This window comes from Tursiops truncatus, chromosome 10 (genome assembly GCF_011762595.2).
Source record: "Tursiops truncatus isolate mTurTru1 chromosome 10, mTurTru1.mat.Y, whole genome shotgun sequence".
Taxonomy (NCBI): Eukaryota; Metazoa; Chordata; class Mammalia; order Artiodactyla; family Delphinidae; genus Tursiops; species Tursiops truncatus.
The window spans coordinates 97,977,503-97,988,979 of NC_047043.1; the positions used below are offsets into that span (position 1 = coordinate 97,977,503).

An 11,477-nucleotide genomic window follows, 5' to 3' on the forward strand; every position below is an offset into this window, starting at 1 on the left:
GATGAGCATTTTCTGCTTGCTCTGTTTTTAGGCCTTCTTCCTGGTCTATGCTCTGGGATGTCTAAGTATCTACTATGAGAAGGTAAGATGTTTTATTCAGACCCAGTCCACTTAAAATTTCCCTGATGTTAAAAGCAGGTTGTAGTAATTTCCATATTGCTGTAATACAAATGTGTCCACTTTCACTGGATAAAATTGGAATTGAATTTTTTCTCTAAGTTTAGGCTTTGGGTCCTGAATTGGGATTGTTCAGGCAAAAGCCAGCTTTGACCCTTTCAGACTGAATTTCATTCCCAGAGACTAGGAGGATAGCAGTATCTTCTATAACGATCAGGAAATCTGTCAGAGCGGTACCAAAAATTAACAGCAAAAATAGAAACTACCCGTGTTTTAGCACCTGCTTCGGTAAAGGCGGTAAGTTAGGAACTTTATATGCAGTACTTCTAGTCCTCAACTTGCGCCTGTAAAGACTTTTATAGACGAGGTAACTGAGGCTGAGGAAACACGTAACTCACCCAGGGTCACACAGCTGGTCTGGTTAGAATTAGTATTTGAACCTATGTCAGGACAGCTCCAAAGCCCGTGATTTTGTGCTGTATCCTGCTGCCCTTAGCAGAACGTTAATCCCAGTGCTTGCCTCCTGGTAGAGGAATTGGGTGGAAGGCGAGACTTCACCGTATACTTTTGTACTTCTTGAATTTTCGCCCATGTGAATACAATACCTGTTCAAAATAATTCACGTGAAATTAAAATTAAGATGAAAAAGGTAAGCAGAACATTAGAACAGAGAAAATACATTTTATTCTGTTGTTGAGGGTACGTATTTCGTCATTCATCCGCTTCTAACTGTGTAAGTCCCCTTCATGAGTATCCCAGTGGTTTGGAAACGGGTGTCTGGCTGACGGGTGACCCATTGTCTGAGAGGGGGGCCGTCCTTAGCCCACCCCACCTCCTTCCCTGGGCCTTCACTGACATTTGTCGGGGCGTTCCAGCTGCTCTGTAGAACCCTCAGCCTCTGAAACTCGGTGGGCTGTCCAAGCCGGAAGTTCGGCCTTCTCCACGAGACTGTTGCTTGTTTTGGAGGGGGGTGGATTTCAAGACCACACACATATGGAGTTTCCACCTTAGGGACAACCGGTTGTTTTGTTTTGTTTTGTTTTGTTTAAAGGAGAAAAGAAAAAACAAAAAAAACCCAACTCTAGCTCATACTTATGGTGTTAAAATCTCAGACTGAGACAAACTGAGCAAGTCTCATTGAGTGACCGATCCGTAAACCAACTAACTGAAGGACTGGCCGTTTTAGTCAGCACTGAAATGAAGCGGAAAACCTTCCAAACTTACCTGGTCTTTCCTGTTGTGTTTTTGTGTTGGCACGTCAGACTGTTCTCTGAACCGTTCTCAGCGTCTTCAAGTCCGACCTTAGAAACAAAATTCCCTTTGAAGCAGTTGGATTACTAACTTGTGCCTTGCAATAAATGTTCTAGTTTCAAAGAATAAATGGAACATGTTTTTGTAAAAATGTTACAGAATTATTTTTGGCTTTTCTGAATGTGGCCTGGCAAACCGCAGCTACCCATTAGGGTCTGTGCGTGCTGCAACGTGCGCCCTCTGGCTTTGGTGGACACCCGGCCCGCCCCCATTCCTCTGCCTGGACTGTTCTCCCACCAGCAGCCCCTCCGCTGCCCTCCCCCGCTTCGCTTGGCTGTTACCAGCCTGCAGGGTTGCTGTCTCAAGGGGGCCTCTCACAGGTCCTCTGGGGCAGTGCTGTCCAGTAGAAACATGATGGGAGCCTCAGATGGGAGCCACATGCATAGTTTTCAATTTTCTGGTAGACACATTAAAAAGGTTTTTTTTTAAGTCAGCTGAAATTGATTTGCATTATTTACATAGTATATTTAACCCAACATATTTAAAATTGCTGGGATAATTTATATTCTTTTTTTCATTCTCAGTTTTGAAATTCAGTGTTCTTTTAACACTGGCAACACATCTAAGTTCAGAGGAGTGGCTGGCTGCCGCCACACTGGATAGCGCGGGTCTGGATCTTGTGGTTAAACCCTTTGTCATGGGCACCGTGTTTGTTTATCTTCTGCTCACACTTAGTATAGATGTTGTTGATTCACCGGCTGGATAATGGGTGGATACATACGTCATAATGCTTTGTTTTCCCCCAACAACCGTAGGAGCCTTTAACGATTGTGAAGCTCTGGAACGCCTTCCGCGTAGTTCAGCCTACGTTCAGGACTACGTACATGGCGTACCATCACTTCCGAAGCAAGGGCTGGGTGCCCAAACCGGGCCTGAAGTACGGAACAGATTTGCGTAAGTGATTCTTGGCTTGGCAAGTGTGAGCACACCAGGGTTCACATCAGATCCTGGGGTGAAAATCGAATCGGTTATATGTGCTGTTGCTGTTTTTTCCTGAGATGATGGATGTCCTCCTGCCTTAGATAATCATGTTTGGATCGGGGTGGAGGGTATGTTTTCCTCTTTTCCACTCTGAGATCTTAGAAGAGAGTCCACAGTCCCTACCCCCGCCTCTCTTTATTGTGTGATGTAGGGCAGTCCCTTATCTTCTGGGGTAGTCTCACCTGTCAGATTGTGTGCAATGCCATTAATAATCATTGTAGAACTGTGGTGATTATCACAGCTGACATTTATTGAGCCCTTATTGTGTGCCAAGCATTGTAGGAGACGTTTGACGTGCACGACCTCGTTTAATCCTAATAGCAGTTCTACAAGATCAGAGCTCACCATCCTCGTTTTTCTGATAGGGAGACTGAAGTTGTGAGAGAAAGGGTCATTTGCCCCTAAAAGTTCCCAGGGTCAGTAACTCATAAGTCTGGGCTTTGAATGCTGGAGCCGAGGCCCTTGGGAACTTCTACACAGTACTGCCTCCCTCATCTTTATTTATAGGAGGGAATCGGGACCCGCTGAGCACCTCATTCACCAGATAATTGCTCAGGGTCTTGTGTGAGCCAGATCTTCTTAGGTGCCAGGAACACAGAGGTGCACAAGACAGACAAAGCTCCCTGGGTGGAGCTGCTCACGTGCTGGGGCGGGGCAGGGGTGAGGAACAAACAAGCAAACACATAAATACGTACTGTAATTTCAGGGTACTAAGAAAAATAAAGCAGAGTAAAGGGACAGAGAGTAAAAAAGAAACTTAGGGTGGTTAGGAAAGGGACTCTCTGAAAAGATGTGCCCCAAACAACAACAGAAACGTGACTACAGTGAGGGAACAGGTCACTTGACAGTCTGGGGAAGAATACCCAAGGCACAAAGGAGCAGCCAGTGCAAAGGCCCTGAGGCAGGACTTAGGAGCAGCACAAGGCCAGCGCGTCTAGAACTTAGAGGTCCGAGGGGGAGAGTGACGTGAGGTGATGTCTGGGGAAGATCACGTGGGGCTGGGCAAAGACTTGGGGTGTTATGCTGGTTATTGGAAGTCCTGGGAGATTTTGAGCAAAGGAGTGACATATTCAGTAACATGATTTAGTGGGACCTTTGTGTACTTTCTTACTAATAGACGGCAGGGGTCGGGGGGCGGGGGGCAAGGGACGGGAATGGAAGCAGAGGGAGTAGTTAGGGAAGCTGACCTGACCAGCCCTGCGGACAGAATGATCGGGACCAGCTCGAGATTAGTTTGCCAGGTTTCCAGATGATTGTGTGGCCCACAGGTCACAGCGTTTCAATAAGTGACGTAGCCGTTGCACTGCCGTCACTGGCTCCCCGCCCTGCTCTCCTTTCCCTGCCCCGTGAGAATAGCCGCTCCGTGTGAGCGCTTGGCAGGCCAGTGTGCTCACCGAATGGGCGAAACCTGAGCAGAACTTTCCAGTTGACCAGGCCACGGTGATGCGCTCTGAGGAGGTAGGGGTAACAGAAAGAGCTCTCCGGGCTCACACCGGTTCCATGTCTTACTACCTGTGTGACCTCAGGGAGGTCAGTTCATCTCTCTGAGCTTCCGTTCACTCATCATGTAACATGGATAACAACATCTTTATAAGACAGCATCTTCTTTATAGAAAATAAAAACAAAACGTAGCCAGGGGAAGGGACCTCTGTTGAGTGCCTTGTAAGCATACCTTACTGCGTGTGTTTTCAGTACTCAAGCCGTATTTGTGGATGGTGGGTAGAGAAAACTTTCCGCATTGAAAAATAAACTGCCTTATAAGGCTGGATGAAAGGACAGACAGATGGACAGACTTTTAAAAAGAAAAGAAATATGTCAGCTGCTGTTTCCCAACCCCCCAAGGGCTTTGCCGCAGGAGGGGTGTATCGTGCCCTTGGAGCTGCTTGTGTGATTAGCGTGAGACCAGGTTTCTAGCCCAGCAGTGCCATGAAGGGTGTCTTCACATCTCCTGCTTTAGGGAGAATTCAGGAGCTGCGCTAGCCTGGGGTGCGAAAGAGCAGCTTCCTAAACTTGACCTCTTCTCCAGGCACGGCTACATGGTGCTGCTGGTCTCTTACCAGCATCATTTTAATTTTGAAGGCGAGTGATGTGATCACACATACCCTAGAACACAGGCTACACCCAGGACGTGCTCCCTTAACAATGGTTTCTGCTCACAGAGGTAATGACTCATGACAAAGGGCCGGTAGGAAATTCACATCTTATCAGGGAAACCCTTCCCTTGACTGAGTCTTGTCAATCAGATTTCATTCCAGGAGCAGGGCTTGGAACAGGTGATAAGATCTCAAATCAGGCGCAGCTGCTGGGCCAGTTGACCTTGATTGCCCTGTGCTGAAAACCAGGCCAGAAATCACTTGGGAGCCTTTCCGTACATCCCCCCCACCCCAGAAGCTGCTGCTGGCTCCTATGGTGACCAGGTGCCTTGGTGCTTTTCTTCTCCCGTCTTATTTCATCTTCACGCTCCGTGAGGCGTGTGGCGCTCACCTCCTTCAGTAGCTGAGGAAACTGAGGTTTCGAAGGGTCAGGGGAGTTGCCGAGGGTCCCACAGCTGGTAAGTACAGAGGTTAGGGCTGTTTGGGTCCCAGCTCTGTGTACTTCCCACCACACCTGACTAACATTGCCAGCCAGAAAGCCGAAAACCAACTCCAGCCTTCTATTTTCGTCTTACGCATTCCCACCCGTTCCAATTTTGGGTTCACGTGGACTGAGTTTGATCATGTGATTCCCCAGCTCCCTGCAAATTAGAAGTTGCAAAACAGGTAGAAGGAGGGGAGCCGTTAGAAGCCAGCAGAGTTACAGGATGTCCAGAGAAGAACCATTGCTGGTCGTGGCATCGGCCCAGAGCTGGTGGCTGGCTCTGCCCCAAGGGAGAGGCCCTGGGGCCCCGTGCTCCTCACAGAGCAGGGAGGCGCACCTTCCTCCCATCCCCATCTTCAGTTCTTTCCCAAGCCACCCTCTTGGCTTATTCTTCTAATCAGACTTTAAATGTTTTTGTTAACATTTTCCACATTTGCACACATAATACGTATTAAATCATAAGTGTTTTTCATGCAACTCCTGAGAATATTCTCCTCCATAATTATGGCATCATATAATACCTAAGAGAAATCAGAATTATTCATTAATATTAATCAGAATAATTAACAATTCATTCTTGATTATTCATTAATATTAATTAATTATTCGGTAATATAATATCATAAAAATATCCAGTCCATATTTCAATTTTCCCACTTGTCCCCACAATGTCTTTTGTGGCTGTTTGGTTTTTGATTTTTTTGACAGGCTCCACTCAAGATTCATTTGTCACATTGAGTGCATTTACCACTTTCAGTTTCCTAGGGAGGCCATGAGAAATGACCACAAACTGGGGACCTAAAGCAGCAGAAGGTCTAGAGGCCGGAAATCCGAAACCACGGCCTTGGCGGGGCCGTGCTCCCTCCGTTCCTTCCCGCTTCCAGCTTCTGGTGGCGCCAGCTGTTCCTTGGCTGTGGCTGCATCCCTCCAATCTCTGCAAAGATCCTTTTTCCAAATAAGGTCACATTCACAGGTCCCAGGAATTGGGACGTGGACATATCTTTTGGGGGCCACCATTCAACCACTGCAGTCTCTTCAGTCTTTTTTAATCTAAAAGAGTCCCTCCACCTGTTTGTTTTCTGTGACGTTGACTTTTTTTGAAGAGTCCCGTAGGGTGTCCCACAGTCTAGGTATGTCTGATCACTTCCTCGTGGTTAGATTCGGGCTTGCCGTTTTTTTGCAAGCACGGGTGATGTGTGTCCTCACTGGGCCACGTCCAGGGGTGCCTGATGTCGGGTTGTCCTACTGCTGGTGATGCCGTTTTTTATTGTGTTTTATTTTTATAAAAATAATTTTTTTAAAAATAGGGCAGCCATTGTCGGGTGTCTGCGCTTTTCCTTTTGTAGTTCACGAGTGACTTGTAGGGTGACACTGAGTATCTGGTTCCCTAGTAGTTACAGTGGTTGCCCAAATTGATTATTGCCCTGATCACTGTGTTCTGACTCTATCATTCCTTCCGCACGTCACGTCTGGTGTTAGTGTAAGAAAGCACGTTTCCTCTCTTCTCCCTCTTCGTTCAGACTTTATTTTTAAATACCCACTATTTCTTAGACTTCTGAAGCTTTCATCTTTCTACCTGGGAGGCACTTTTGTAAAACTATTTCATTTTCCCCTCTGAATACGCTGCTATCGTCGTAATCTCTATTATCATGGGTAACTCTTCGAGCACCTCCACCTGCATTATTACCCCCATTTTCCATAAGCAGATTGAAACACAAGTGTCATCGTATGGTCTTGGCATTGCTGAGCCTTGAGTTGGGGTCTGACTGATGCCATGTTTATGCTTTTAACTCCTCAGCTGCACCTCCATCGTAGTCAGGCATCTGAATGGCCTGAGTTGGGGGTCGGAGCTGCTTTCGAGCTGTGTCACTTTCCAGATGCATCTTAGGTGAAGGATGTGTAACTGATCATAGATAATAGCAGATGAGGGCTAGAGGAGATTTTAATTTCCCCTCGTGTCTTCATTTTATGATTTTGGAGACTGAGGCTCAGGGAAGTTGCTAATGTGTTTAAAGCCACACAATTAGGAGTGGCAGAGATCAGGCCAAAACAGAACCCCGAATTCAGTCTCATCCCAGTACAGGGTCTCCTTCCACTGCACCACGTCCCCAGAAATTGAGAAATAGGTGTTTAGATATTTACTTAAATGTGGGCCCTTACACAGTGAATTTGAGCTGACTTGCCAAATACTTTAAATACAATTTAAATAGGAAATATGTTCATAAGAAGGAAAGGTGACCATGGAAAATATACGTGAAGGGTTACTGTATCATCCATTGGGTCCTAAACTGGTTCTGACCTCGTGGTGCGTGAGCTAAAGGGAAACGTGATTAAATGCCGGGTTTATGCCCTAAAGGAAAAGTTCTGCCAGTTCCTCAAAGGAAACAAAGCTTTTCTGCCTTGGTTTTTGCACAAGCTCACGGATATAATTGTTAGTTAAGGTAATTCCTGCGGCTGTAGTTACGTATAAATTCCAGATTTCATGGGCTTAATTAACACTAGAAGTTAATTCTGTTCATGTGAAATCCAAAGCCAGTGTCTGAGTGGCAGGTGGACCAACTCCCACAGGGACTGCAGGGGCCCGGCTTCTTCTTGTGGTCCCACGAGCTTCACTCGGCCTCACAAAGCAACAAGCACAGGCTCGGTGCCGGGGAGGGTTTTCTGGGCCAATCAGGAAGTGCCCTGGGACACACAGCCACTCCTTGCTGCTTGGGAGGCTGATACGGTGTCTCTCACGTGCCTGGGGAGAGAGCAAACAGATCCGGTGGGCAGATCTCCGCACCCTGCCACAGGCTGTGCGCCCCCGAGGGCTCGCCTGCACTTCCACGGTCCACGGCAGACCCCGGCCAGCCACTCTGACCTCCACAGACTGAATGAGGTGGGCAGGCGGGTCTCCGAGTGGCGTGTGTGCTTATGTGACTTTTTCCCCACTTGACTTTGAATTTCCTAAAAGTAGGCATGAGTCTCATTCATCTTTGGCACAAGCACCCATCCTGTACCGGCCAGAGGAGCTCAGACCCTGAATGACGATTCAAAAGATTTGAAATGAATAACTGAATGTTGGTCCTCATTATACCAACTTGACACACTTGACATGATTTCACACTCTCTCTCTGGAGAGTGTAAGACAAGAGACAGGACAAAAATTGCTTATACTTGGATTTGGAGTTCATTTGTGGGGTGCGGGTGGGACGAGGGTATTAGGGTCTTGGCACCAGATTTGCTTTGCTAATTTTTGTTCCAGGGGAAAAAACAGTTTGGGTTTTAAAAACAGACCACAGGGTGTATTACAGGTTACCCACATAGAGAGCCCTGGGTGTTTGAAGAAGAAAATATAAGTATGAAATGAGACTTTGATTTCGAGCGGTTACCAGTTTTCTTTCTTTCTCTTTGCAGTGCTGTATCGCAAAGGCCCTCCGTTTTACCACGCAAGGTTTGGAGTGATTTTTTTTTCTTTTTGGAGTATAGTTGATTTACAGTGTTGTGTGTGTTTCTGCTGTACAGCGAAGTGATTCCGTTACACATACACATACATTCATTCTTTTTTAGTTTCTTTTCTCATTTTGGTTATCACAGAATAATTGAGTGGAGTTCCCTGTGCTATGCAGCGGGTCCTTGTTGATTATCTATCTTGTACATGTTAGTATGTGTGTGTTCATCGCAAGCTCATGATTTATTGGAGTGATTTGTAAATAAGTTCATGGCTTAAAGTGACAGGAGGAAATTTCTGAGCCCCAGTTTAATTTTCAGAGGCACACAAATAATTAGAGTCAAATTCCTCCTGGTTTAATAGGAATAGATACTATATGTCTGTCCCTTATAAGTAGAAGTTGTTACACTATCTATAAAATAATAAATAGGTCAGGATAATTTATGTTTTAGCATTAAACATTGAGTTAATCTGTGCAGTTACTGCTATATAGTAATTATTCATCTTCATATCAGTGAGTATTATTATCTAAACAGTTGAGTGAATTCACGGGTTTCACGCTGGGAGAAATATTTCTGTTCCTTTCCTGTAAGTGCTGAATCAGGCTTATAGTTTGTAATGTAAAGTGTGAGTTTTTCATTAATACTTTTCCCAGGAGTAGTCTAGGGGAATTCAGGATCAGATGCTGTGTGTTTTATTTTCTGTATTTTCGTTCTTGGTAGGACAAACAATGTTATTTTTATTTTATTTTAATATTTATTTATTTATTTTATTTTTGGCTGCATCGAGTCTTAGTTGCGGCACGCGGGATCCTCCGCTGTGATGCGTGGGCTCCTCGTTGCGGGGCTCAGGCTTCTCTCTAGTTGTGGTGCTTGGGCTCCAGAGCACGTGGGCTCTGTAGTTGTGGCACAGGGCTCTCTAGTTGTGGCCTGCATGGTCAGTAGTTGCGGCACACGGTCTTATTTGCCCCGCGGCATGTGGGATCTTAGTTCCCTGACCAGGGATCGAACCCACGTCCCCTGCGTTGGAAGGTGGATTCTTAACCACTGGACCACCAGGGAAGTCCCAAGCACTGTTCTTTGTAAATGGGTTGACTTCATGTTTTTTTTTTTTAAAACACCCTTTGCCTTGTTTTCCAGTTACTCTGTCATCATCGAGCTGGTGGATGACCGTTTTGAGGGCTCTCCTCGCAGACCTCTCAGCTGGCGGTCCCTGGCTGCCTTGAGCAGAGTTTCAGTCAGTGTCTCCAAGGTAACACCGCATCAGCTTTGGGGTTCACGTGTCATTTAAATGGTTGGATTTTTCGTCTTAATTGTGGTAGAAGCATAAAAGTCACGTGTAGGGACCGCAGAGCATTTGTGTGAACGAAGCTCTGGAAGCTGGTCCTCCTCTCCGTTTGTTCCCCCCACCAGCTAGTGCACAGCTCCAGGGGTGGAGCTCCGAGGTTTCCCATGGTGATGGGTGTCAGTGGGCATTGCCTTCCTTCCTCGGGGCAAGCCCAACCAGCACGTGCTCAGAATCCACTCCCACTCATTCACAGACGACTCAAAAAACACTGACGTGTTTGTTTTTTCATAGGTAGCAGATCTCTCAAAGAGAGAGAGGAAGGGAATTAATATTTATCGCTAAACACCTTATGTCTTTTCTCACTACCCTGTTATTGTCCTCATCCGAAGGGTGAGGAATCAGAGTCAGAGATGTTGGGTGACCAATCCAAGAACACACAGCTCATGAGCAGAGCTGGGATTCAAACCCAGAGCCACGTGACTGCCCCACCTGTGTTCTCCGATATCCCACTGCCGTCAAGTTAGAAGGGACATTTCGTCTCATACCAGGACTACGAAGAATGAAAGTTTTGTGTGTTCTCTGTTACTCAGTAACTCTCTGAGTTCTCCTTCCCACAGCTGCTGGAGGCGTGCAGGGCGTTGAGGCCGGAAGGGCCAGCAGGGCCAGATGGCGGCTGCCTGGGCGCAGGCTACGTTGCTTAGGTTTTATCCTGTGCGAGTCACTGTGTCCTAGAGAAATAGGGGTCTAAACTGTTTCCAGTATTGGATATTTTAAACGCTGTGTTTATGATCAGCATATGTGCTGTGTTTGCATTCTCCTGCCATGTCAACGATGACTGAACGGCAGGTCTTTGGTGCAGAGCGGGGCCTGGTTACGTCCCGGGAGGAAACGGACGTGCTTTGTGAGCCTCGGGCAGCACACGCTGAGAGGGGGTGAGGCGGCCGCGTTTCCTGCCCAGATTTGGATTTGTTTTGTGGGATACGGAGTTTGTTTTCCGTGTCTCAATAGGAATTTATGCTGTGCTATTTGATTAAACCCTCCACCATGACTGACAAAGAAATGGAGTCACCAGAATGCATGAAACAAATTAAAGTTCAGGTAGGTGAACTCGGAAACAAATTCATGTCGTCACAAAGGCTCTGCCCAGCGTATTGCGTCCCTTGGAACCTGTGGTCCCGAGACAGGACGGGAAAAGCATCTCGCCTCGGCGATGAGAGCCCTCTCAGGTCCTTCCCCTCTGAACCCAGCCTCGCTCCCCCTTAGCCCTGTGGCCCCTTGTCCTGTGATGTCCTCTGGTTTCCGCCCCTGCCGGGAGCAGCCCAGACCTCTCCTGGGTCTCGGCCCCTGAAACGACAAGGGTCACTGTTGGCTCGCCACCTCCTTGAACATCTTGTCTGGCTGCTGGGGGCCTGTGTTGGGCTGAGGCTCCCGCATCTTCCTGGCGGGATTTTCTCTGCCGGCACTGCCGACCCGCCATCCAGTTGCCCATCCCGCAGCAGGCCAGCCGTTGGTCCCCAGGGCCCAAGCGCCTCGTCCCCCTGTTTATCCTGCTCACACCCACTGGCTCAGCTCTTCATAAAATGCCAGTCGAGACCCACGTCTCCCTTCCCCATGCTGCCCCAGACACACCGGCACCGTCACAGACCTGGTACTGTGTTGAACGGTGGGTTCGCACCAGCACTCCTGTTCCTGAAATGTGCTGGTAGGAGACCACAGCAGGGGTAGCTCTTAAAATCTCGGGGTGATTACTGTAGATACTGTAGATGTTTCCAC

The 11,477-nt window shown here is 47.4% G+C and overlaps 1 protein-coding gene across 11 annotated transcripts in view; it reads left to right on the forward strand.

The window, feature by feature from the left end:
- The window catches only part of LOC101327326 (peroxisome proliferator-activated receptor gamma), a 222,901-nt gene that overhangs the window by 196,555 nt on the left and 14,869 nt on the right, over positions 1–11,477 (forward strand). For all 11 annotated transcript variants that reach the window (XM_073787718.1, XM_073787717.1, XM_019944609.3 and 8 more), the window contains 5 exons: positions 32–82; positions 2,184–2,322; positions 8,384–8,420; positions 9,557–9,668; positions 10,713–10,802. In XM_073787718.1, coding sequence (XP_073643819.1) covers positions 32–82; positions 2,184–2,322; positions 8,384–8,420; positions 9,557–9,668; positions 10,713–10,802 — 429 coding nt within the window. The remainder of the gene's footprint in view (positions 1–31; positions 83–2,183; positions 2,323–8,383; positions 8,421–9,556; positions 9,669–10,712; positions 10,803–11,477) is intronic.